Consider the following 27602-nt stretch of genomic DNA (forward strand, 5'->3'; position numbering starts at 1 on the left):
GCATCTCGGAATTTAGGGGTGAGGGAGACGGGGAGGCTCGGGGACCAGGCCACCCCCGAGAGGCACGGCAGCCCGCTCCCGCCCCCCCGCCCCGACAGCTCAGGGGCGGACAGACGGTCCGCCTGGCGAGCGGCCGTGTGTCCTGGGCGCCTACCTGGGACGTGGAAGTGGCGAGGAGCCTGCTGGTAGGTGGAGGGGGGAGGCTTGTTGTCTGAGAGCACGGAGAGGCTGGAGGTGCTCCGGCCACTTTCACTGCCTCCAGACGGGAAAGCAAAGCCGGCAGACGGAAGGCGGGAAGGGAAAAGCAGAGGAGAGCATTTCAAGCATGAAAGTGAGCCCCTCTCCGCTGCCCAGGGAGAGGGACCCTCACCGACACCTCCAGGTGGGCCCCACGGCTTGTTAATCCAACCTCGAGGGACCCCCTTCGCTGGCCCCGTGGTGAGGGAACAGGTACGCCCAGGGCAGAGCCCGTATTGGTTCCCAGTTCCTGCAAAGTCTGGCCTGGCCGTCGGCAGAGCTCCCTCTCCTTGGGACGGGCACAGCCCACTGCTGCTCTGCCGTGGCTGCCATTGGAACCCAGAAAGTCACAAATTCACCAAAAGTAAGCATCCCCCCCACGCCCACGTCCTGAGTATCCTTGCGTAAAAAGATGCGGATTTCTTGGAGAATTCACAAACTAGCCATTCAGAATCGGGATTAAAGGGCTAGAACTCATCCACATCTGTCCTGAAGAGCCACTGAGTAAGATCCTATCAGCCACAGGAGAATAAGAGACCACTGGTTAATCAGATGCCACGTTCCCAAATAAAGCAATGTTTTTGCCCAGTTAAACGGAAAGAGTCCTCGGATTCCGGCCCCGGGTTCTATCCCGTCGGGATTGTCATTTCTGTTCTGCGAACAAGGTTGGATTATCAAGTCACAAATTTAGACAGCCGTGGCCACCCGCCGGTCCTACCTGCCCCCCACCACGCCTACTGAGGGATGGGATGGTACACAGGGGGTGATGGGCGTCGGACACGGCACGAAAGGCATACGGCTCCTTTTAGCGAGACACGCAAAGGCACAGCGCATTTCCTCCCCTTTAGCCCCAGGAAACCCTCGCCGCGTTATGTGACAGCTTGGCGAAGGGAAACGGACACCCCTGACGTGAAAATCCCCCCGGTTGGGAGCCGCAGGACCCCGAGGTGACGTGGTGATGAGGCAGAGTGAGCGCTGGGCCCAACCTGGAGGTGGGCTAATGGGGGGAGACGCGGCAGCCGGGCTCGTGGGGGACGCTCTTGCCTGGCGGAGGGGCGCACTGAGGGCAAAGGGGGGCCCGCGGGGCGGGGTGGGCTCAGCAGACCACGGCCACGGCCTGAACCAGGCTGAGGCCACACGGGGGCTGCTGACTACGACTTGAGCATCTCCCTGGGTGCGGCACCAACTTCACCTGTCGGTGTGGACGGAGCTTCAGGTAGATGACTGCCCCCCTCTTCGGGGCATGAACCCTGCTTTTCCCTTAGCTGCCGCCTTCCAGCACGGCACAGAGCCTCCTGGAGCCTCACGCCAGCCCAGACTCCTGCACCCGGGGAGACCACGCCCACGGGCACGTAAAGAAAACCTCAGATCCGTTCCGCCGGCTGGGCTCGTGCTTCTCCAGGGGCAGCGGAGCACGGTGGAAGCAGGGGCCTTACATTCATCTGCTCGGACCCTGGGGCAGCCGAGGACGCTCACTTAGGGCGGCACCACTGTGCCGGGCACGTCTTGGCTCAGCTTCCAGTGGCCTGTTTCTCTCCACCCCTGCCCAGGTGGCTGGAGTCTCTAACATGTCACGGGACTCCTGCCCACCCCCCCGCCTCAGTCCCCAGGCCCACCATGCAGTGTCTGACCTCACAGGCAAGACTCTGTGTGTGTGTGTGTGTGTGTGTGTGCGCGCGCGTGCGTGCATGCACATACGCGCACACGTATCTGAGGAGGCCCACGGCTTTCACCAGGGTCAGGAGGCACCATGCGGTGGCCACACTGGGCTCTCAGGCCCACCTTACACCTGCCATCCAGGGGCCTCTACACCGGTCAGCAAACTCTTAAGACCTTGGACCTGACCCAGGATGCCTCCCCTTCTCCCCCATCCCCTTCTGGACTTCCTTTCCAACCCTCCCCACCTGTGCAGACCCTTCCTGGGTCAAGGCTCAAGTGCAAAGCCTTCCCAGAGAACAGAGCGCAGCTGACCATTCCCTTCTCTGGACACACACCTGCCTGCCCGTTCACCGTGTTGCTAAATCATCATCAAATGCACCCTCACACAGACCCTACCTGGGGCCTCTCGCAGCACTTTGCTCACGACAGCCCGGCGGCCACGCCACCACGACTGCCTTTTGCAGGGGCCGGTGTCCTGGTGAGGCCCGGCCTCAGGTGCTGCTCTGAGGGCCAGCTTCTCCCGTGGGCCTTGGGGGCAAAACCCCCAACCACTGATGTCACCGGGGATGGGCGAAAGCCAGAGGTCACCCAGCTGAGCGGCAACTTTGAAAAGGCACGGAGCCCCTCGGGCCAAGGTGCGTGGCTTCTCCTGGAGATGGGTCAGGACCGAGGCCGCTTCTGACCTCTGCCAGGGAGGGGCCCTCAGCGTCCTCAGGGAGACGCGAGGATGCCGGGAAGGGGACCTCTCAGAGCCGGGGAACCCCTGGCCGGTGAGCGGCCACCTCGCCTGTTTGTCCAAATTGATGCCTTGTTGCAAAGCAGTGCCGGGCAGCACGGAGCCTTCCTGCGGCCCCCAAGTCATTCCCGCCGTTACTTTACGCACCACCGGCGCGTTGCCACGCAGGTGTTGTCTGAACGCCTTACTTTATTTGGGTTTCACCCGTTTTCCCCTTTTGTATCTGAGGATCCGTCCAGGACACCAGGCGACACTGGTCCTCACGCGTCCTCAGGCTCCCCTGGGCTGTGACCGTTCCTCAGACTCTCCTTGCGTTTCACGGCCTTGGCAGTTTTGAGAAGTGCTGGTCGGTGTTTCGCAGACGGTCCCTCAGCTGGGGTTCGTCAGATGCTTTTCTCGTGATTGGACGGGGGTCACGGTTTGGGAGGAAGAGCACAGAGGGGAGGCACCCCCTCCCATCACGTCAGGGGCACCGCCATCCACGTGGCCGACCACTGCGATTGACCTTGACCCCGCGGCCGAGGTCGTGCTGGCCAGGATTCTCCCCGTCCAGCTCCTCCCACACCCCCACTCTGTGCTCCTTGGGAGGGGGCCGCCGTGCACAGCCCACACCTGACACGGGGCGGGGGGCCCCTCCTGGAGGGTGGAGGGTCCGCGTGAATGATTGGGGATTCTTCTGCCGGGAGTTTGTCTCTTCTCCCCCATTTACTTATTTATCCAACCGTTCCTTTATACCGGTGTGGACGCGTGGATGTTTGTACTTTGCTTTACGATCATCATGTCCTTCATTCTGCTGCTCAGCCGTCCCAGCTCTGCCCTCGGGAGTCCCCTCACTTGCTCCTGGGGATCTGCTCAAGGTGACCAGAGGCGAGGCCAGCCCCCAGCCCCTTGCAGGGACCCATGGGTCACCAAGACGTGGGGGTTTCCACCTGCCCCTCTCACTGCCACGTGCCACCTGAGTCAGCCAGAGCCACCAGGTGGAGGGCCTCAGAATGGGGGCGAGATGAGGAGATGGCTACGGGCGCAGCGGGTGGGTGGGGGAGTGGCCTTGACCTGAGGTTCCGCACCTGCAGCCCCTCCTCTCCCTCTCACGCCCTGTCGGGAGCAGGCTCTGCAGTCACTTCCCGTCACTGCCCAGCAAGACGGTTTCGGCAGCATCACTTCCGCTTGCACTCACCTGCGGTCCCGCGGCCTCTGCTCCTTAACAGCTGAGAAGTCAGTCTTAAACCCGACACTGTCCTGGGAGACACTGGGGACTGAAATTCATACTAAAGCGTAAACGGCTGTCACTGGCACCTACGCTGCACGCGGGTCCTGGCAGGAGGGTGGCCCCAAGCACCAGGACACAGTGGGAAGGTGTGTCTGGGATGGGGGTGGGTGGGAAGGAGGGGCACCTGGCCAGCTCAGGGCAAGCGCTGGCCTCTCCTTGGTGAGCCCTCCACCCACAGTGCCGTCCAGAGGGAGAATCTCCACCTAAGGAGCCAAAGAAGCTGAAGAGGCTGTGAGGAGGGACCAGGGAAGGCTTTTCCGCAGAGTGTGGGTGGATGCCAGGTCCCGTGACCAGCTGAGAAGGCAGGTGGCCCTTGGCACAGCTGGCTGCAGAGTGCCCACGGGCTGGGATGCGCCAGAGCCCGTGGGCCTCAGTGAGAGGTGTCGGGGAGAAGTGGTGGCCCCACGGCCAGCAGGTGGACGCACCTGGTGAACGAGGGCCTGCCTCTGGGCTCTGCCCAGCGACCTGTCCCTGAGCCTTGGTCTCCCCAGGGGTGAGTCCTGGCAAAAGGCCGGGGCTCCTGAGGTCACAGACGGCCCTTGAAGTCAGCAGGGGGCAGAGCCGTGGGTGCCAGGCTCCCCTGCATCCTGCGCCAGAGAGGAGGGCAGGGGGCTTTGTCTAATTTCTGAACAAAGAGAACTGGGACCCCGAATAGCCAAAGCAATCTTGAGAAAGAAAACCAGAGCTGGAGGAATCAGGCTCCCCGACTTCAGACTATACTACAAAGCTACAATAATCAAGACAGTATGGTACTGGCACAAAAACAGAAATATAGATCAATGGAACAGGATAGAAAGCCCAGAGATAAACCCATGCACATATGGTCACCTTATTTTTGATAAAGGAGGCAAGAATATACAATGGAGAAAAGACAACCTCTTCAACAAGTGGTGCTGGGAAAACTGGACAACTACATGTGAAAGAATGGAAATTAGAACACTCCCTAACACCATACACAAAAATAAACTCAAAATGGATTAAAGACCTAAATGTAAGGCCAGACACTAGAAAACTCTTAGAGGAAAACACAGACAGAAGACTCTATGACATAAATCACAGCAAGATCCTTTTTGACCCACCTCCTAGAGAAATGGAAATAAAAATAAACAAATGGGATCTAATGAAACTTAAAAGCTTTTGCACATTAAAGGAAACCATAAACAAGACGAAAAGACAACCCTCAGAATGGGAGAAAGTATTTGCAAATGAAGCAACTGACAAAGGATTAATCTCCAAAATTTACAAGCAGCTCATGCAGCTCAATATCCAAAAAGCAAACAACCCAATCCAAAAATGGGCAGAAGACCTAAATAGACATTTCTCCAAAGAAGATATACAGACTGCCAACAAACACATGAAAGGATGCTCAACATCACTAATCATTAGAGAAATGAAAATCAAAACTGCAATGAGGTATCACCTCACACAGGACAGAATGGCCATCATCAAAAAGTCTACAAACAATAAATGCTGGAGAGGGTATGGAGAGAAGGGAATCCTCTTGCACTGTTGGTGGGAATGTAAATTGATACAGCCACTATGGAGAAAAGTATGGAGGTTCCTTAAAAAACTAAAAATAGAACCACCATATGATCCAGCAGTCCCACTACTGGGCATATACCCTGAGAAAACCGTAATTCAAAGAGTCATGTACCAAAATGTTCACTGCCACTCTATTTACAATAGCCAGGAGATGGAAGCAACCTAAGTGTCCATCGACAGATGAATGGATAAAGAAGATGTGTCACATGAATACAATGGAATATTACTCAGCCATAAAAAGAAACGAAACTGAGTTATTTGTAGTGAGGTGGATGGACCTAGAGTCTGTCATACAGAGTGAAGTAAGTCAGAAAGAGAAAGACAAATACCGTATGCTAACACTTATATATGGAATCTAAAAAAAAAATGGTTCTGAAGAACCTAGGGGCAGGACAGGAATAAAGACGCAGACGTAGAGAATGGACTTGAGGACACGGGGAGGGGGAAGGGTAAGCTGGGACGAAGTGAGAGAGTGGCATGGACATATATCCACTACCAAACGTAAAATAGATAGCTAGTGGGAAGCAGCTGTATCGCACAGGGAGATCAGCTCGGTGCTTTGTGGCCACCTAGAGGGGTGGGATAGGGAGGGTGGGAGGGAGACGCAAGAGGGAGGAGATATGGGAATATATGTATACGTATAGCTGATTCACTTTGTTATATAGCAGAAACTAACACACCATTGTAAAGCAATTATACTCCAATAAAGATGTTAAAAAAAAAAAAAAAAGAGAGAACTGGGGGCCAAAGCAGTCAGGAGGGAACCGGAGCAGAGCCCTGCCCACCGCGGGGCCAGTGCCCACTTGGAGCAGACCGCAGGGCACCGTGCCCCCTGACCTCAGGGACACCATTGGAAGGGCCATGACATTTAGAAATGTGGTTTCTAAACCACATTTTGGAGGGCAGTGGGGTGGGGGCCTGCCTGCCCCGCCTGCCCCCAGCACAGGATGGAAGGAAGGGCCTCGTTGCTCCTACCTGAGGTGAGTGGGCTGCCCTCCCCTCGGCCTCCCTCCCTGGCCCTCTCTCATGTGGCTGGGGATGCGGTGCTGCAGGCCGGGGGCAGCTGCCCAGGGGGCCCGTCCTGGGCTGAGGACGCACCTGACGAGGTGGAGGCTCCTAAGGGGCAGCGTCTGTGATGGCCCCTGCCCCAGCCTGGACGGACGTAGGCAAAACCGCCCCCAGGCAGCCAGCCCAGCTCACAAGGGGCTGCCCCGGGGCGCGAGGCTAGAGCAGCCAAGAGGGCCAGGGTCCTGCCGTCTGGCCTCGCCTCTGGGCCGCACCTCTGCCAGGGACCCCAAAGCAGGGCCACATCAGGCGGGAGGAAAGCCCTGTGCTCTTCTGACCTTCAAGCAAAGGAAGAAGAGGCATCTCTCCTTGGTGACCTGCTGTGACTTGTCTAAATGTCAAATTCACTCCAGTTTGCAGTGAGTCTTCTGTCCACCTCTGGGTGAGGGCACACCCCGGCCACGTGACACCCTTGTGCCACGCGGGTGTGCAAGAGGCCCTGTGGGCTGCTCTCCCGCTCACAGGATTTTGGGCTTTGCTGCTTCTCAGAAGAGTCAGTACGTCCAGAACAGGCCATGAGTTGTGGGGATAGGTCCACTAAGAGGAGAGGAAGGCACCCCGATGACCAGGGGTTCTCTTCTCAGTTAGGCTGATGGGGAGTCAGGCAAACAGGTGATGATGACAATGAGAACCGTCCAAGTTCCAAGGAGCCCTGCCGGGTGACCATCCAATGATGGAATAATCCAGCTGAGCTGTCCTCCCTTGGCCCCTCGGGGACAGATGATTCTCTTGAAACTTTCACCACTCAGTAGCTGTAAGGAACGGGGACCTTAACACGCGTCTGGGGGAATCAGCAAGAGATCATTGCTGCTCCTCTCGTGCCCTGGGAGTCTTTTCATGGTGTATTAATCAGCTAGGGCTGCATAACAAAGGACCACAGCTGGTGGCTTACACAGCAGACATTCATTTCTCACAGCTGCAGAGGCTGGCAGTCCCAGGTCAAGGTCTGGCAAGGCTCGGTTTTGCGTGAGGCCTCTCTTCTGGCTGAAGACAACTGTTCTGTCCTCACGTGGCCTCTCCTCTGAGCGCGTGCAGAGAGAGCGTCTGTTCCTCTTCGTAAATGCCACCCACGCTATCAGATCAGGGGCCCACCTGTATGACCTCATGTAACCCTAATAACCGACCCCTTCTCCAAACGCAGTCACACTGGTGGTTGGGACTTCAACGTATGAATTTGGGGGGACGTAATTCAGCCCGTAATATACGGACTGAAAAGGAATTGGTCCTTTTCCTGGTGTGATTCACACACGCGTGCCCGGGCATGGGTGGGGAAGGCGGGTAGGTCTGAGCCCTGGGAGGAGTTGCAGCCGTGCGGGGTACGCCTCCCGCCCGGCCACCAGGAGCTGAGGTCGTGGACATCTCCACCCTCTGTGCCTTAGCATTTGCTCCCGATAAGCACGGCTAGCGGTCCCCGCGCCTGCCGAGCTGACGTGGGAAAGAAAAGGAGATGACTTAGGGAAAGGCTCTGGGCACCAGCCCAAGGGTGGGCGCTGGGTAGGTCCTAGACCCCTCTTCCTGCCTCGCCGCTTGCTCCCTGACACAAGTTACTTCCTGGGAACGTGGACACGCCGACAGAGCTGGACGCACAAGACGCAAAGCGGGGAGCATGGGCGTGGGACACGGGCTCGGGGAAGCCATGCGGCGCACACGGGACAGCGAGACACAGACGCACGGCCGGCCCTGCACCACAGCCCGCAGCCCTGAGCGCCTTACCTCGGAAGTAGGGGATGTAATGATGTCTGAACACGGAGGTAGGGCTTGGGTGTTGGGACAGGGACAGGCAGCTACTGGTACCAACACTCACAGTACCAGCTGCGGGCAACAGAGAACAAGTCAGAGTCGGCCCTGCGCTCGGGGCCACAAAGCCGCAAAATATTCCTAGGCCCCGCTCTGCTAGGAACATTTGTGCTTCCTCTCTCGAGGAATGCACACCTTTCTGAGGCACCTGAAGGGGCGCCGCTAAGAACACTTTGGGCCAGTCTGCCCCGGGTTCCGAGTGAGGAAGCCCTGCCCTCTGGGGTCAGGGTGGCAGCGCTCCCAGGCCTGCTGGGTGGGAGCTGCTGGCCCCTGAGCCCTGCCCACTGCCCCACTTAGGGGGCTCCTTGGGACCCAGGGCCCAGGTGGAGGGCAGATGGCCAGACCAGGGAGTGATCTGTCACCTGACAGGTGCCCCGGCCTTGCCCAGGAGAGATTTGGGTCTCAGCTCTGGGGTGACCACCTGACCAGGCACAACCAACAAGGCCAGAAGACCCCAATATGGTGGGCAGGGCTCAGCAGAGGCTGACAGCCCTTCTCCTGGGCTCACCTGCTCGCCTGGTCACTCGCTCACTCACTCACTCATTCCTTCATTCACTCACTCACTCACCCACTTTCCAGACATCTACCGAGCAGTGTGTGCCAGGCACGTTGCAGGGAGTCCATGAAAATAACTTTGCAAATGAATGAGCTTTGATTTTTCTACAAGGGCTGCAAAAACCAGAGCTGAGTCCATGGAGGTGAGGATAGAGCCATGCAACAGCTGGCCGAGGAGGAGATGATTGGCAAAAATCCCTCGAGAAGCGGCCTCCGTGTGGAGTCCCTGTGGCTCGGACACGCCGAGGGCAACGCGGATTTTTAAAAGGGAAAGGAATGGAACATCGCTGGGCGCCAGGCGGGGGATGCGGTGGGATGGGGTAGAGGATCCTGCTCGGGCTTCTCCCCACTGCGAGGGGGCTGGCAGTGGCCCCTGGGGACAGCTGTCTTTGGGGCCACTAACCCAGCTACCGGTGAAGTGTCAATGCATGTGCTGACTCTAGCTTCTGTGCGTTGGTTTTGTCTCCACAGCGCAAACCTTCCCAGAGCCACGCGAGCTTTCAGCTAAGTGACCTCTGGCCTCCTGTCCTTCGTGCCGGTTCACCTTCCTGACATCTCCTGCTACTAACACGTGAGCTGGATTCTATGTGCTCAGCGCTGCCTTGTGTGCGTCACGGGACGGCTCCTCTAACCAACGGGGTAACCGGCTGCCCCTGCACTTAACCTCCCCGCCCCGGCACGAGAGGGCCTTTTCATTCACTAAAAGGACGGGCTCTCCATCGCCCACTGGCAATCCCACGCCCTGTCGGTCGTTTCTCCAGGTGCTAAAGTAAGAGACAGACTCATAAGAGGAAAAGCCACAAGAAGCAGAGCTTCACGGGGGTAAAAGAGGCCGCGGGGGGCGTGTACCTGGACGGCTGTAGTGCTGGGGCGACCGCAAGGTCGGGGTGTAACGGCCGAGGCTGACCGAGCCGGTGGAGCTCGGGCTGGAGGTCCGGCACTGCTTGTAGGAGCGGTCATCCTGATACCCCTGGGAGAAGACAGCCTGGTGAACCCCGGCGCCGAGAGCACCGCCCACCCGTATCCACCCACCCCTCCACCCTCCACTTGGCGTTTGCCCTCCTGACCCAAGAGGCTGACTCAACACGGCCCCAGGACGCAGTCCCCCCACCTTCCAGGGCACATCTGAAGAGCCAGACGGGGGGCTGGCCTTGGTGCTGACACTCCCCTCGGCCTGAGCATCGTCCCCGTGCCTGCCAGGTACTGGAGGGCAGGGTCCCGCCCACGCCTCCAGCAGCCCCTCCTTGTAGCTGGGGCTCCCACAGAGGAGGCAGAGGCACCTGCATCCACCTACGTCTTTCGGCTCCCCTCTCGCCCCATCCTTCCCGGCACCCAAGGCCCCTCGGAACACAGTTTGAGAACCACTGAGATTCTGTATTCCCCCCGGCCTTGATAGGGGCTCCCCAGGTGCGGGCAGTAAGAAGGCCCCCGCCCCGGCCCAGAAGCCCAGCTGAGTCAGACCCACAAGCACTGACAACGCAGACTCCATTCAAGCAGGATGGCCACTGTCTGGGGGGGTCAGGGCAGGTGACAGGTGGCATGAGATGGCGTGGCACTATGGCACGGGGGCAGAGCAGACCGCCCGCCTGCCACAGCTCGGCACGTTGGCCTGAGGCACGACACGGGCCAGCGTCCTGCCGTGGGGTGGACGCTGCCGCTTTGCCCCTCCAGGCTGGCGTGGGATGAGTAATGGAAGAGTCTGGGTCTGGCGCTCACGGCTCCCACGCCCTTCCAAGCTGACCTCCCGCCTCCTAGGGCTTGCTCTTTAGCAGAACCCACGGAGCCACTGTCCTTAAAGCTTGCCTGTGTGCCCACCTGCACGCTCCGCTCAGGCAGCCCTCATGCTGGGAGCACACCTGCCAGGCCCCACCCATGCCTCACCCCAAGCCCCTTCGGCCCGGCCCATCCTGGCCATGGGCACACACTCTCTCCCCTGGGATGGCTGCAGCCCTGCAGTCTAGCCTCCATCCCCAGGCATCCTCTGCACAGCCCCGCTGGCCAGTTGACATCATACAGATGTCCTATCTCCTCGCCTGCACTCTGCCCGGGGCTCGCGGCCACACGTGGGCGTGGCAGCTCGGTGCTAGCTGCCCACGCGCAGGCTTGGCTGTCGCGTTCCTGGACCCAAGGTCTGATGCCCACGCAGACTGGAGTCTGACTGGGGGCTGTCTATGTCGCGGATCAGTCTTGAGAAACAAGAAAAAAGAGCGGGATGCTAACCCTTGCTACTTGATAGAGAAATGCTTCCGGCACATTTATCCTCGAGGACCCAAGATATTCCCATAAGTCCCACTTGGAGGCGCATGACGTAGCCCAGGCTAACCCAGCCCCTGGACTTTTTCTCTAAAGAAAGCCGTGACCCAGACCTCAGGTCAGACACAGGTGTCCCAGGTGTCCGTATCGCAGGGCCGGCAGACACAAGGGAAGCATGCAGATGGGATACGATTATAAAAATAACCAACGCCGAGGAGGAAGCCCCAGCCTCAGAGGGTCACGGCCTGATGCCACAGGCAGAGGCCACAGTCAAGGGCCTGGGAGACCCTCCAGGGGAGCCCCGGTTGGTTATCTTTACCATCCGGGCGGCAGTGCCACGAGCAAACGGGGTGGGCCGGGGGCGGTTACCTCGGGCGGCGTCGGCGAGAGCAGCCGCGGGGACTGTGGACACAACACAGAGTTACCCGTTAGGCCCGGCGCCTGGTGGTCCCTCGGGGAGGAGAGCGCCCCGGCCCAGGCTCATCTGCACCACGGACCCTCCTCCACGTGGCAGGGAACCCCAGCACGAGACCCAACACACGTCCCAAAACCTTTTTGGAGACACACAGTCAATGGCACCCGAGGAAAAGGTCCCCAAGACAGTCCTCTCTGAGGATGAGCCTGGACCTTGTCTCATCCTGGCCCGCCCCCGCCCTGCCTCTCCCCCACGAGGACCCATTGCTGAAGGGAAGACTGTTGGCTCCGGGCGTTGGGTGGCCACACCCTGCGAGCCCATCACCCTCGGGTTTCTTCCGAAGAGAGAAAAGGGGTCCAGAGGAAGGAAGCACGATTCGGAGCCTCGGGGCTTGGGGTGAGGACCAGTGTGCGGGGTAGGGGGGTCATCGGGGCCCTGGGGAGCGGTGACCGGCCTCCCCGGCCAGGCACCTCCCGCTGGAGCAGGTGAGCACCGCCTGCCACCTACTGACGTGTTGCCAGGACTTAGGGAGGGAGCGCCTGGCAGAAGGGGCCCTGGAAACGGGGCTTCCAGGCAGGAAAGCTCACCTGTCTCCCCCTCTCCTGGACAGGTAGGAAGACGCTGTGGAGAGTTTCCAAGGAGGAGCCCTGGTGACTGGGGACATTTTCTCATACCATCAGAACGGCAAGGGGCAAGTGTTTCCCAATCTTCCCATTTCATTGAAGGGGAGACAGAGGCTCAGAAAGGCTGGCAGATCTCTGTGCTCCCAGCCCACCGCCCTTCCCTCCGCTAGCTTCCCACACTCGGATGAACTGCTGGAAGGCTGCCGTTCCAGAGAAGCAGGGGAAGCGGTCCGGCCCCGAGGCCAGGGTTTGCTCAGCTCAGCGCACTGACCCACGTTCTGTGGCCCACGCCACCATTTACCCACAGAAGGGCTCCCACAGAGGACACCTCTGAGCAGCCTCGCAGCCGGGGCGTGGCAGGGCCTGTGGAGGGCAGAGGCCTCGAGGTGCCACGAGATGGAGGAGGGACAGAAGCCCAGTACCTTGCTCTGGGCAATGGCCGCAGCCGGCATGGAGGCAGCAGTGACCAAGGCCAGCCACGAGGGCCCAAGCCCCAGCTCTACCCCCGTGGGCAGTACGGTCCTGGGCCCTCACCCTCGTTCTCCCTCACCCTCGTCTTCTCATCTACACCCTGGGACGGTCATTCCCGAAGTGCCGGGCCACAGGAAGCGGGGCGACGCAGAAGCCCAGTGTCAGCGCAGAGTGAGAGCGGGCCTGAGGAGCGGGTGATGACTGTGATATCAGCGACAAGGGCTGGCCACTGCAGCATGACCGGTGAGCGTGCCGCGGACCCCCGGAGCCCCGGGCTGTCCCCGCCCTGCCCTCACGCCCCGCAGCTGCGCCAGCTGCTGGACCACAGCAGGCGTCTGCATCGAGCCTGGCGCCCCGGAGCCTCGGCTACACCTTGGGAGACTCGGAGTGGGGTGCCCACGCCGGGCCACCCCACGTGACCGGCACACAGACATGGCCGACAGCTGGCAAAACACGCCTCCTCTCCATCCCAGGCACCCCCGTGGCCCGGTCACACTGAAGTCTCAAAAAGGAAAAGTGACTTCACCAGCAAATTCCAGGGTAAATGGAGAGTAGCGGCCACGATTAGGAAGGTCCAGCAAAGGACACTGCCCACGGGACAGTGGGGAAGAAGTCGTCTGGGGTCAACCAGGGGTCAAGCCAGCTCGGGGAGCTCACGGGATGGCGGAGTGGGCCAGGGCGGGGAGAGCCGGAGCGCGGCCTGGAGCGCTCTGGACAAAGGAACAGGATACATTTCCCAACTTAAGAAAATAAAGAGACTCTCGCTTTGCTCCTGTCACTTTCCTGATCGCCAGCGAGATTCCTGCTTTCTGCGCCCGCCGAGGGGGCCTGTCCAGACCCTCTCCGTCAGTGTGTCTGCGAGGGGCAGTTCGGGGCCAGAGCACACTGGGAATTCTTTAAAGAGGAGGCGCAGGTTATCTCAGGGGATAAAGTAGGCTGAGGCCGCCGGATGGCCGTGGGGACAGACGCCAAGGGGACCGGCTACGGGTGCCACGCCCCGCAGGCTGGCCCCGGGCCGGGCCGTACCTCGCTGCAGCTCTGCCTGTCCCCCACCGAGTGGCTGATGAAGGGTGAGTAGGAGATCATGTCGGGGCGGTCGATGCTGTAGATGGCCTTGTTCTTAGGGAGAGCGGCCAGGTCTCTGTAGTCAAGGATCTCATCACCCAGCTTGGCCTGCGAGAGGAAGGAAAGAGTCGAGGGGGTGGTCAGAGCCACACCTGGAGGCGTGGTCGCTCGGCAGCCGTGGGTAGAGGTGGGGCCGGGGGGCAAAGGCATGGGGAAGCCTCGTGGCACACGGACCTGCGTCCCCGCGGACAGTGAGAACTCAGCCCGTGGTCTAAATACACACACAACCACACACACACACACATCTATGCTTGCACACACACACACATGTACGTGTAAACAAACACACGTGTGCGGACACAGAACACACACATGTAGACATGCACACACGCACACGTGGACGCGTGCACGCAGTATACTTGTGTGCATGCAACGCACATACGCACGTGTGCACATAAAATACACACGTACATAAAAGATGTACATACATGCATTTAAACACATGCATGACGTGTGCACGCATGTACGCACACATGCAAACACCCACCACGGACATGCAGACCCGCACGCACCATATACGTATGCACGCACACGGGGAACACGCCCGCCTACAACTGTGGAGGGGAGACACTGACACACCCGCACCTCCACACACTCACTCGCACCCACACAACCTCACCCACCAAACTAGTGCACACGCACACACCTCCCGACCCAGCCACTCACACACACACACTCAGGGGCCACCACGTCTGCTTAGGTGAGGGTGGTGCTCGCTCCCCTGCGACTGGGCCCGGCCTCCCCTGCACCGCCCGCTGGCCCCTCCTCCTGGCTCCGGGGGCTGCCCGGGGGCGCGTGACTGACGGGACAGGCCTTGGAGCGGGGTGGCCGCCTCAGCTTGGCTCTCACAGCAGGGCCGAGGTTCCCTCACAAACACCAGTCTCAGTCCCCGTGTCCCTGCAGCACCCCTCCAGCGCCGGCGGAATGTTTACAGCCCACGAGCCCTACGGAAGAGAGGACGTGAGTCCCCAGTCTGCTCCCAGCACAAGCCAGTTCCTGGTGCGGCGGATGCCCAGGCTCCCATCCCTCCTGGAGCTGACACACCAGTCACCTCCTTCCGCCGGGTCCCCTCTGAGGATTAATCTCAGCCTGGCATTGCCAGCCACAGGCAAAGCTGGCCACTCGGGCTGCCCCCGCTGGCTCGGCTCGACCCCCAAACCCAGCAGGAACCCTCATCTCAACCTCGGCTTCCCTCGGTGCCCCCGGCCAGGTCAACGCTGCCACCGCCCTCCTCTCTGCCCCTTCGCAGACCCAGGCGGCTCTGGTCAAGGCCCTCACTGCCCGCGTCCCTATCCAGCCACAGCCTCTGGGGGGCTGTCCTGCCAGCAATTCTTCTAACAAACACCACCAACAGCAGCGTGACACTACACCTTCCACCCTGGACAGCACTGGGGGCGCTCACAGGACGTCCTCTTCACAGAGGAAGAACCGGAGCCCAGAGAGGCCAGGTAACTTGCCCAGAGTCACACAGCCAGGGAGGAGACGCAGGCTGTCTGAGTCCAGAGCCATGCTCCCCACCATGGCTCTCCTCCCCACCATGGCTCTCCTCCCCGCCAGGGCCACGTCGCTCAAACTCCAGCTGCACCCCATCGTCCTCCAGCTCACATCCTCCGGCAGCCCCTTCCGGGATGGGTGACACAGCCCTCACTGCAGTTTCCAAACTCGGCCCTGATGTTTCCAGCCCATTCATCATAAGGTGTCTCCTCCTTGTTCCCCCAGTGTGCCAGGCTCAGCCTCCACCCTCCAGCTTTCCTTTATCCTCTGAAGTCCGGCAGCCCACCTCCTCCAGGAAGACTTCCCTGACCACCAACTCCAAGGCTCGCGTGAGTCGTTGGGTACGCTAGGGGCAATCCCTGCCATCTGTGACGTAGGTTGAGAGACTGAACACCTGATGTCTCAGATCTCTGGCGATTCCCTTGGGAACCCTGGGCAATGTTCAGAAGACCTGAGTCTGTCGTTTGTAACTGTGGTACCGCCCGATCAGCATTTTTGAGCTGCTCCTCTCTGCCTTCCGGGGAAATCTGAACTCAGGCCCCTGGGGACCTGGCCCTTGTGTATCTGCTCATCCAAGCCTCTCACTCCCCCACCCATGCCCCTTGTCACACTCAACCCCTTACAGTTTCCAGAACACCCACAGCCTGAGTGAAACGGAGCGAGACCCTATGGTGCTTCCACCCATGTCCTCCGCCTGCCTCTTGTCTGCAGGAAAACTTCAGCCAAAGTTTAATCAGAGAAGTGAGAAGACGCAGAAACAAAGGAAACCATCAAAGGAGACCAAATAATAATAGTTTAGTCATTAAGCAAAGTCAAAGACCTTTAGTTCCTCCTTAAGGGCTACAGATAATATTCTGAGCCGTATCCTGGGAGCTGCCTTATAGATACTGAAACCCCTACCAGGTGGCAGAAGTTAACTACATCATGACAGATTGTAGCCATGACATAAGTGGCCACAATTCCAAGAATTGACCTCAAGGAAATGGGAATAAACTGACCCTGAAACCGAAGACTAACTGTACTTAAAACAATCAAGATGACGCTGGTCAGACCACCGATGACCAATTTCAAGACGACGGTCAGAGCTGACTGTGCAGTTTCTGCATGTAGCCCCCTCCCTCTGTCTATAAAAGCCCTTGCCCAGTGATTGTCAGCGGGGGGAGTCAGCCTTTGGACAGGAGTCCGCCCTCCTCTACCTCGCCCTCGTTGCCGGCATCCAAAATAAAGCAATGTTTCCTTTCCACCAGCCTTGCCTCTTTATTGGCTTTTGAGCGGCGAGCAGCTGGACCGCACTTTCGGTCACATGAGGGCTTGGTACATGCTGTTCCCTCCCTCCGAAATGCCGTTCCCAGGCCTCTTTGCCCGGCTCATCCTCTGGTCCTTCCAGATTCAGCACGCTTCCCCTCCACCACCTCCCCTTCTCCTGTGAGTAAAGGTGCTGATTTCGTTGGCGCATCTGTCTCCTTTTCTCCTGAGGCTGGTGGCTCCTGGGGGTCCAGGACCCTGATTCACCATGGAGTCCCTCTCCCTAACTCCATGCTTGACGCGGCACAGGCCCTCGGGGCAGGCATGCCGAATTGAGCTAAAGTCGTTGCGCATTTGCCAAAGCCAGCTGGGTTCTCTGGGTCTTTGTCTCTCCCTGAAAATGGGAATACCACCTGGGCCTTGTCCATCTGCTGGATTTCGTGACCATCAACACAGCTCGATATAAAGGGCGATGCTGCCGAGGGGCTGGGAGAGGCCGGCATTCACAGGTCACTGTGGAGGCTGTGTCCGCCCACCCACCTCTGTCCTGCTATGATCGCAGCGCTCAGTGCCCGCTGGCTTTCTCAGCCCCAGGTGCACAGTCAACAGCGCCCGCCTTGCCCTGACACAGGGGATCAGGGAGGCGGCCCGACGATGCCAACTACCACCAACACGACCCTGCTCAGAAGGAAGCCTGCCCGCCCCCAGCTGGCCGGCTAGGCGGCTGTGCTCCTGGCTCTCAGCATTTGTCCTGCCCAGCGGGGCTCACAGATGCATTTCCCTGCATCCAAGTCCCGGGGCGGTTGCCATGACAACGGGCTATGTTGTCTCATTGGCGGAAGGCCACTGGAGTGTGTGTAAGTACAAGTGTTTTCCCTTAGCTTTCTTCTCTCCTACACTGTATCCAGCATAACAACTAATAATAAGATATGACCATATATGATGTTATAGCTATAACATAATCCTACCGATGATATAATCTCATGATGCCGCTTTTATGCTATGCCGACTCACTGCGTTATTGCCATGCTGAACAAAGGTTACAAAACAATATAGCCAATGTGACCTCATTTTGTTTAAAAAAAAAATACACGCACACAGAGAAAAAGAAACCTAAAGGGCATACTTCAAAATATTAACAGTGGCTACTCTGGCTGGGAGGATTATAAATGGTATTCATTTTCACCTCTGCACCAATCGCTATTTTGTTGCTAATAAATGTGGGTTACATTTGTAATAAAGAAAAAGGCGGTGAAAAGATTACTTTTAAAAACCCACAATTTATTGAGCACCTACTGTGTGCATGTTTTATCCTAGATACTAAGGTGAGTGAGGCACGGCCCCTGCCCGCCAGGAGCTCACAGCCCATGTGGGAGACGGTAGCCACATCACATGATAAATTCCCTGCCATTCCTGCAGACAGGGACATCGCGGGGAATTGATCTCTTCCTGATGGGCAGGAAGGGAGAGGGAGGGAGAGGAAGCTGCATTTGAGAACAACCATCCCACAGCAGGCGGGTCCCAGGCGGCTGGCATCCTTTTAAGCACGCTGAGCTGGTGCATGGATTGGGACCACCGTCCTGAGGTCCTGAGTGTGCCTGGCGCTGAGCAGAGTTGGGTGCACAGTAGGGTGACAGGAGATACCAACGGGGAGATGGAAGGAAGAGCAGAGGGGCTGAGCCTGAGATAAGAAGGGCACTTGCTTGACCAGACTCTCGTCTCCTCAGGGAAGGAACTGCATGGATGTGCACTGCCAACTGGTGCTGCTACCGACCCTGACTTGGGAGGGATGGCCAGGGTGGGACGTTTCCCGGCTGGGCGCTGGCCATGGTGCTGGGAGTCCATGTGTTAGGGATGGATGCAGGTCCTTGGACGGTGGCCCCATGACTTAGAGGCTGTGACACAGACCAGCTTCTGCACCTCTCTGAGCTGCATCTAACTGGGATGCTGAGAGGCAAAAGCAGACAGCAGAGTACACTCCCTGGTACCCAGGACTCAAGGCACCTCTGCAGTGTCAAACTAACAACTGCTGCTTCAGACTCAGGAGACAGGATTAAGTTAATTCGCCCGAGGTCTTCTATTTACTTATTTTTTTTAACTTTTACTTTTTAAAACATATAGCCGTGTGTACACTTCAAGGCCTTCTGTTTAAACAGGAATCCAGCACACTCGTATTAGCTGAGCGAGAAGTCTGTCTCAGCTGGGACGGTGCGACCAGCTGGAATCTACCTCGGCTGAAGGCACAGCCAGCTGGTGGGCAACTTCTTTGCCCACCGTCATCATTGGCAAGTTCGTGCTCCCCAAGGGCGGGAAGGCCATGTGACCCGATCAAGGGGCGTGGACTTGGCTGTGCTGAGAACTGCCAGGTGGAAGAAGGGACCCAGCAGGGCTGGCTTTCAGCACTGAGAAGCAGGGTTCCCTGGGAAGAACCCAAGCTCTGTGGTGGCAGAGACCTGGGTTCAAAGACAGCTCCACTGCTTACCGCTGCATGACCTTTGAAGTAACAGTGATCACAGAGCCCAGGGACTCTGGTCACTGCTCACTGCACCGTTACATGGGCACTACCGTACCTAAACGTCTTACAAACACCAGTTTGTTCAAAAAATAATACTTCATGTTTAATGAGCAGTTTACCAGCAGTAGCTGCAGTCTGGGGACACGACCATGCCTGGCCGCATGCCGAGTGCTTCACAAATACGATCTCATTCAGATAACAATAGTCGTTATTATTATTATTCATGATGATGATGGTATTAGGGGCTAAATCGTGCTTCCCCAAATTTCTATGTCGAACCACTAGCCCCCAGCACCACAGAAGTGACTACATTTGGTGATATGGGCCTTTAAAGTGGTGATTAAGGTAAAAAGGGGTCATTAGGGTGGGATCTGATCCAGTACGCCTGGTGTCCTTCTGAGAAGAAGAGATTAGGACACAGATGCGCACAGAGGGACGACCACGTGAGGACACAGGGAGAAGACAGCCGTCTACACGTCCAGGAGAGAGGCCTCGGAGGGAACCAACCCTCCAGACACCTTGACTCAAGACTCCCAGCCTCCAGGACGGTGAGAAGATACATTTCTGTGGTTGAAGCCCCCTGGTCTGCGGGGCTTTACGGCGGCCCCGGCAAACGAGCACAGACGTCATAACAGTAATCCCAGCGAGCGAGCGTCTCCTGTCCTCCCTCTGGGCTCAGGGCTGTGCCCGGGGCCTCCCACTCAGTACCTCAGTGGACCTGGGCAGCAGGCACTGTGGGTCCCCAGGTACAGGTGAGCTCCCAGAGGCTCAGAGAGGCTAACATCTCGCCCAAGGGCACACAGCTGCCGGGTGACGTCGTGCTGCCTTTCTGAGCCTCCGGGTTTGTACCTGCAAAGGGTCATTCTGCGATTTACTCTCCGGACTAGAACCCTTGTTATTATCACCTATCGGAATTAGGGTCAGGAATGGCCCTAGCCCAACTAGAAGGAGAGTTTGGGGAGTGAAAAGCAGTGTTGAGAAGAGCGAATCCCATCTCCATCGTGTGAGAGAAAAATGAGGCCCTGGCCGATGGCGGGGGGGGATGAGAGAGGCGACTCGTCCCAAGTCACCGGCTGTCCTTCGGATGTGCAGCTGGGCCAAGCCACACAGTCCAGGGCTCGCCCCCTTCCCCTCCCCCACCCCGCACAGGCTCTTTCCCAGACAATGAAGTTTGCCACTTAGACAAGTAAACTAGCAAATAATTACAACCATCACCTTCCATGTCTAATCCCACCACCCAGAGGTAACTCTTATTAACTATTCGTTAAAATGTTCCCAATCATTTTTAGACTTGTATGTGCACGTACACACATACACACACAAATACCCATAATACACACGCACGCGCACACACGTGCACATATACACATATGCGTATGCACACACACACATGCACACAAATACATACACACACAAACGCAAACGGGATCCCATAACATGTATTACCCTTCACATGCTTCTTCTAAAAACACGTTAGGAACTTTCCACAGCAGCAGCCACAGATCTGCACCATTATTTGTGACACGGGCCCGAGTGTTATTTACGCAGGTGAGTCCTGGCTGTGGGGATGCGGAAGTGACTCACTGTCACCCCTGTAGCCACAGCTGTGAGCACACCTCTCTGCGCACCTGTCGCCATCACGGGGCGGCCGTGGTCACACAGCACATCCACACTGGAGGCTCCGACCCAGCCTCACGGTCTGCACCAACCTCTCCCGCGGCCTCCGGGGGGCGCTGGCCCCGGCCCCCCACTCCGAGGGCACACTCAGCAATGACCCCAGGCCCCGGGGCCCCTCCCCACTCTCCACAGAGAGAATCCAACTTACATAAATCACGCGGCTCGGAGACCCTGAGGTGCTGGAAGCAGGGACGGAAATGATGCTCTCTGAAGAGGTTCTGGTTTCCTAGGAGAGGAGGAGACAGGAGGCGGCTGAAGCAGACCGTCAACGCGAAGAACCTTTCAGAGGCAATTACACTCCAACAGAAAGGCCGGCTCACGAGATACTTCTTATTTGCAGGTTGAAAGAATTCTTAAAATAAACATGCAGGCTTGAATGAACGACAGCACAGCTGTAATCAGAAGACACAGCAGGTGACCCTGGCTGCAAGCAAACAGCCATGCTTTCAGCGCCGGCCGGAATCGCTCCCGTGATCGCCAAGCTTTCACGGTATCAACACTATCTGTTTTCCGGAGGATGAGAGCAAGCGATGCCGTTTCCGTGTTTCTGCGCGCTCCAACGGCAAAGGCGGAACTGTGCTGCTCAGAGACCTTATTCTCCATGTGGATTACGGGGGATGCACTGCAGCTCGTTCCGCCAGCCCCGCCTCTGTTGTCTGACTCGGCGGCCGTCACGTCTGTGGTCTGCTCCTCGCGTGCCCACTGTGGCTTGGAACCATTCCCCCGCCCCTCCTCCCTCAGTTCCAACCATGACTCCTGCACCCCCGAGGTGACATCCCCGAGAAGACTGTCCATCTCCTCCACTCCCCCGCGTCAGGCCCCCCATCAGTGCGAGGACCCTGCCTGTCTCCAGCTCCCACCCCACTCGCTGCACCTGTGCCCATCCCCACCTGTCGGGCGTGACCGGGTAGCTCCTGGACCCTCTCCTGGTCCAGCCCTCACCCCTGCTGGGACCACCCACATACCTAACACTCCACACCTCCCACTTGCCCCGTCTAAACGGGACCCATCTTCACAAAGCGCCCCCCTCTCCCTACCCATTCACGGCTCCTCTCTTGTTTTCTTAGCAGGCCCCTTCCTCCCACCCCCTGGAATTCTGTCCAGCCCCTCTCAGTGGTCCACACCCGCTGCAGTGGTACCAGCAGCCTGGGAGGGGCCGCATCATGAACTGAATTGCATCCCTCCAAAACTCATACGTTGAAGTCAACACCCCAGTACCCCAGAATGTGACTGTATTTGGAGGTACAGGGCATTTAAGGATGCAATTAGGTTTAAACGGAGTCTTTAGGACAGGCCTGGATCCAACCTGACTGGTGTCCGTATAAGAACAGGAGACTAGGACACAGACATGCACAGAGGGATGACATGTGAGGACACAGGGAGAAGACGGCCCTCTACACGCTCAGGAGAGAGGCCTCAGGAGAAAGCAACCTGCCCACACCTTGATCTTGGACGTCCAGCCTCCAGGACTGTGAGAAAATCCATTTCTGCTGTTTAAGATCCCCAAGTCTGTGGCATTCTGTATGGCAGCCCCAGGACACTAACACCCATCAAGGACCCCCGCCAAGTGGATGACCCCCAGCTCTGGCTACACCCAGCACAACACCAGCGAGAACGGGACAACACCAGCACCAGACGTGAGGCCGACACGGTAGTGGGAGGGACAAACCTGAGAGGCATAGGGGGTGGTGCCTGGGTAAACCTGACTGGGAGCCTGGCTCTGTATCTACAAGGGAAAGAGAAGAGGGAGAGGGCGTGATGCTCCGTGGTCATCTCTGTGCTCGGTCACTCGTCCAGCTGGTCCATCCCCTCTCCTTGCCCCAGTTATCACCCTGGCATCCTCTGGAGGCCTGCCCTGCTTCCCCGGGCCCCTCGCAGGCAGGGGCTGGGGTCCCTCAAGGAGCTCAGCCGGACCCCTGAGGCTCGGCCACCCCCAGTAAAACACAACGTCAAGTGCTGTTGCAAAGGAGATGCACCGTCGGAGGCCAGTGACACTGGGTCTGTTTTATCACTGTCCCTGTGGCCAGGCTGCCTATTTTACTAGGCAAAAATGATGTACGTACACATTTAATACATTAGAAAGAAAACTTTGACTCTCAGCTTCCTTCTCTATGAAACGGAAAGAGCTTCTTGGAAGGTGCTTTCTGTCTCTGAGGACTTAGGCACACCTGCTAGGGGCTTGGCACTGGTCAATCGTCCTTACTTTTATTTCACTTCAGTTTATTCCAGCTCACGGCAGGAAGCCCCTTGTTTGCAAAGCCGACAAACACTGGTTGTTTTACAAGAAAAGTGCCCCTAAGCTGAGAGCTGCAGCAGTGGCCCAAGAACTGTCCCCCAGACCAAGAGGGACACTTCCTGGCACAGGTGGGGCGGCACCGGCTCACTGTCACCACGACCCCGACGGAAGGGGGCTTGGGCTCTTTGAGCGGCAGCGGGCGCCTGGGTTTGCTCTGGCATGCTTCAGGGTTCCGAGCAGGCAGGTGGGTGGCTGTACGGTGCTCTCTTCCCTGTGCCAGGTTCCCAGCCCCGGAGAGGGCCAGGGCGTCCCCGCGTCCCACAGGTCAGGGAGCCCAGACACGAGGGGGCCGAGTCCAGGTGATTCTCCCAGAGTCAGGAGACCTGGGCTTTCTCTCACTTTCTCCCTACCGACTCCAATTCGTTCCAAGGAGCCTCACAATCAAACCCAATACCCAGTTGTGTTCTCCAGGGCCTTGTTCACACCCGCAAAGGGCCGGGCAGCTCACCCAGTCCTGTCCCCACCGGTCAGCCTGGTCCCGGGAAGCGTCGTCCTACAACAGTGACGGGGGCGCCTGGCTCTCATTAAGGTCCCACACAAGCTGCATGGATACCGCGTGAGGGGTCAGCACCCACTCATCTCCAACTTAAAGCCTAGGGGCTGAGGCTCAGAGAGGGCTAGTGATTTGCCCAAGGTCACACAGCTGGGCAGAGGCAGAGTCCAACACCAAGGCTTGCTCTCTCACCCCGGCGGCCTCTGCCAATTCCACTAAAACGTTCTCACTCATGCTCAGTCACCCCGCCCTTGCGTTTGGGCCTCTGGGACCATCTCAACAAGCCTGTCTTCTCCCTGCTCAGGGGCCTCACAGTCAGCACAGGGGCTCTTGCTTCCTTCCAGGTGCCCCCGCGGTAAGCAGCCCGGACCTCTGTGCCCCAGGTTTGGGGTGGGGGTGGGGAAGGACATGGGCTCTTGAAACGGTAACCGTGGAGACCCGCAGCCTGGGGGACCAGCCGAGCAGGGGCAGGACCCGAGCAGGAGCATGCCCGGCTGTCCTCGGCCACCTTCTTCATGCAAGGAGCTCCTCTCAGCTACTCAGCTGACACGGGGCCGCCCCTGCCATGGCTCTGAAACCCTCATGCAATCCCCAGCAGATCGTGGCCCCTCTGGCTTGGGACCCAGAGCCAGAACAGGGCTGGGCCCTGTGACCCACTCTCCCACACACCTGCCAAGTCTCAGCTCCGGGAAGCTGGCCCCGTCCCTCCCCCCGTCACAGGCAAGCATCCTGCACCCTGGAGCCTGCCCATCTGTCTCCCCGGCCAGAGGACGTGGGCCCTCCTGTAGGGCAGGGACCCGCTGGTCTTATTCTCCTCCGTGTTCCCGGTACCCAGCCCAGAAGGGACACAGCAGGTGCTCAGTGGCTGTGTGTTGAATGACCACGTGATCCACGGCCCAACGATGCACTGGGGACGGGCAGTTAGGACCACAGCCTTCCGACAGGCTTTCCATGGGCACGCTCAGCAGACGCACGTCCTTGTCCGGGGGGGCACCCATCCCCCGGGGGAGCACGCAGTCAGGGAGGCCTTCCGGGCAGTGAGGAAGGACTGCCCTCCCTCTCTTGGCTCGGCCTGGCATGGACTCCGGTGCCGGCCCCTGCTGCTGGACACAGAGATGGAGCTGGCTCCCGGGGGTCCTGGAGCCCACTGGGCCTGGCGTGAGGGGCACTAGTTAGATGACCGCTGAGCAGCCCTCCAGACGAGTGAGTTAGCTCTTGTCTGGATTTACCACATTAGAGTGGAGCTGCCTCCACCCACAGGCCGGACTCAGAGGGAGTTAGTGACGCCACCTCTGCTGCCCTTCTCAGGGGCTGATGGCCCCCTGAGCAGACCCCGCTGGGCTGACCCGGAGCTGACCGGGGCTGGCTGGTTCATGCACGTTAGCTACCTTGCAGGCAGCGAACAATACAGAAAAGTACAGCTTTCTCCCTGCCGCCCGGGCAGGAAGCAGTCAGCTGGCTGGAGAACTATCTCCAAGGGGACCTGAGTGCCCAGGGAAAATCATCTGTGCCTGCCCCACCCACCCACTGCCCAGCCCGCCCACTGCCCGGCCCGCCCACTGCCCTGTCCACCCGCTGCCCTGTCCACTCACTGCCCCGCCCACCCACTGCCCAGCCCACCACTGCCCTGTCCACTCACTGCCCCACCCACCACTGCCCTGTCCACTTACTGCCACACCCCTCACTGCCCCGCCCACCCACTGCCCTGTCCACTCGCTGCCCTGTCCACTCACTGCCACACCCCTCACTGCCCAGCCCATCACTGCCCTGTCCACACACTGCCCGGCCCGCCCACTGTCCCACCCACCCGCTGTCCCGTCCACTCACTGCCACACCCCCTCCCTGCCCTGCCCACCCACTGCTCTGCCTACCACTTCCCCATCCACCCACTGCCCTGTCCACCTACTGTCCTGCTCACTGCCCTGCCCATCCACTGCGCTGCCCACCACTGCCCTGTCCACTCGCTGCCCTGCCCACCCACTGATGTGCCCACTCACTGCCCGGCCCACCAGACCCAGAGTTTATTCTCATTTCCCGGGCGAGGCAGAAGAGGCTCTGAGGGGCGGAGGCGGGGCTGGGGCCCGGGGAGGGTGAAACAAGGGGCAAGCAGGGCATGACGGGGCTGGATGCCGCCCCAGGGCGCGGAAGGGCAACTGTTGTCAGGCTGCCGGCCTCTGCCCCAAATGTTCCCAAAGCATCTGTGGAAACAAGCCCAGGAAGCCAAGTCCAGGGCAATGACCAGCCCCCGGGGCAACAAGCCTTCCCTTCCTCCCTGTCCCGCCAGCCTGCAGCATTCAGAGAGCCTCGCTTCCGCGGGGCCAGTGGCCTCCAGGCTGGGAGCAGAGGTGGCTGCTGCCACCAGGCCTGGCAGCAGCCTGAGGCCAGCTCAACAGTGGGTCCAGAGTCCAGGGGCTGGTGCCGGGCACGCTGACCTGGCCAGGGCAGGCTCTGGGGGCACAGAGGGCCCGGGGCACGTGGTCCTCCTCCGCGGAGCCCTCCCACCCCGGCTCAGGGCCACCTTTCCCCAGGTCGCCGTGACACACCAGGGGTAGCAGGACGGTCCCCACGGCCCTCGGACGTGACGTGCACCTGAGTCCCCCTGTTCCCGCCTCTATCAGGAACAGCAGGGCTTGGATTTAGTCACCTCGGTGCCGCAGTCCGAGAGCCACGAACGCATCACGAAGGGGCAGATGCCCCCAAAGCAGCGGCTTCCAAACCCACTGACATCAACTGCCAAGAAAATGTGAGGGTTTCCCTCTTCAGTTCTTTCAGAACGGGCTTGGCAAGAGGGTGCTGAACTGGGCTGGGTCCCACCCAGCCCGAGGGCCCGGTACGAGGAGGGTCCCCTCCACCAGCCCATGCCCCCATCACGTCTCGTGCGCCAAAGTTCGCGAGGTGGGTCTCCACGCAGCCCCACCAGGAATTCCCAAGCCCTGAGCCCCCGCGGCGTCTGCTAGGTCTGGGGACAAGTTTCTGCTCTGGCTCTGCTCACTCCCCACAGCCAGGGATGGGGGGACTCTGCAGCCCTGACCCCTCGCTCCCGCAGTGCAAGGTATCAGTGAAGGGCTCAACGAACAGAACCAGCGTCAACAGTAAAGAGCAAAGTACGCCCAACAGCAGCGCTCTGCCCCTTTCCTCCTGGAGCAGAATTCCTCTGGGCGACGGTCCCTCCTGCCAAACGCAGCTGCCGCAGAGGCACAGGAAGCCACCGAGACCCCCGGATCGGCCGGCCTCCCACGCGCTTCCCGGGGGACCTGCCTGACTCTCCAGCCTCTGCTCCTCTCAGCCCCTCCCCGCCTCCACCCAGGGACCCCGGTCACCTCGGCCTCTTGACCCAGAGCTGCCACCAGCAGAGCGAGCCCCTCACCCCCGAAAGGAATTTTGGGTATCCCACGGGCTGGGGTCCGAGAAGGCTGGGTCTGAACTCTGCAGTGATCCCAGCATCACTGTGCACACCACACACGGGCACGCTAGCGACCCCGTGCGTCCCCCCGCCCCCTGCAGCAGTTTCCCTGTCCATCTCCCAGACACGGATGCAGACCTGCTGCTATGCGGCATCTGAGTAGCCAGGGTCTTCAAGGGCCCACCGCCACCCGGCTCATCCGTAGCCTGTCTGGTGGCTTTAAAAGGGTTGGCATGCCTGGGACACCACGCATGGGGGACAGAGTGGAAAGCCAGGGGTTGCTGGCGTCCTGAGGCCGGGCCCGGAGTCCTGGGGGTCACACACCACTCGCCGCCCGCGGACCATCTACGCTATCCCGGGGCCCTGCAGGGCGTGGCTCCCAGTGGGGGTCCTGCAGGGGTGGGGGGCCCCCTGGCACAGGGCCTGGTAGTGCCTGACAGAGCAAAGCTGGCTGACACGCCTCCCCTCGAGGGCCTGCGGTCCCCTGGGCTGCAGTTCATTGTATTCACTTCCTTCCTTCAACCCGCAAACGCTTGAGTGTGTCACCTGCCAGGACTCGTGTGGGAGCCAGGAATTCAGGACGGAGAGACTGGAGCCTTTCCTCCAGGCTTTTAGGGAAGAGGGAGCTGCCTGCGGGGTGTGAGCTGAGGACGCGGGGCAAGAGCAGGAGTTGGCAAGGTCTTCAGGGGCTGACGTTCTGGGTGAATCTTAAAACCCAAAGGAGGAGTTTG

The 27602-nt window shown here is 59.2% G+C and overlaps 1 protein-coding gene across 27 annotated transcripts in view; it reads right to left on the reverse strand.

Annotated features, from left to right (window-relative positions):
• ABLIM2 (actin binding LIM protein family member 2) overlaps window positions 1-27602 on the reverse strand; it is a 151597-nt gene that overhangs the window by 41192 nt on the left and 82803 nt on the right. For 9 of the 27 annotated variants that reach the window (XR_007477089.1, XR_004480832.2, XR_007477065.1 and 6 more), the window contains exons 9-14: window positions 20828-20905; window positions 13650-13796; window positions 11484-11516; window positions 9711-9831; window positions 8223-8321; window positions 155-256 (exon numbers count right to left, since the gene is read on the reverse strand). Coding sequence is in view for 2 of the 27 variants with exons in the window: in XM_033419482.2 (XP_033275373.1) it covers window positions 155-256; window positions 8223-8321; window positions 9711-9831; window positions 11484-11516; window positions 13650-13796; window positions 20828-20905 (580 nt within the window). In the remaining 25 variants the exon portion in view is untranslated. The remainder of the gene's footprint in view (window positions 1-154; window positions 257-8222; window positions 8322-9710; window positions 9832-11483; window positions 11517-13649; window positions 13797-20827; window positions 20906-27602) is intronic. The other 18 variants (XR_007477069.1, XR_007477077.1, XR_007477081.1 and 15 more) reach the window with 6 other exon arrangements.

The sequence above is a fragment of the Orcinus orca genome, chromosome 4, assembly GCF_937001465.1.
Source record: "Orcinus orca chromosome 4, mOrcOrc1.1, whole genome shotgun sequence".
NCBI lineage: Eukaryota > Metazoa > Chordata > Mammalia > Artiodactyla > Delphinidae > Orcinus > Orcinus orca.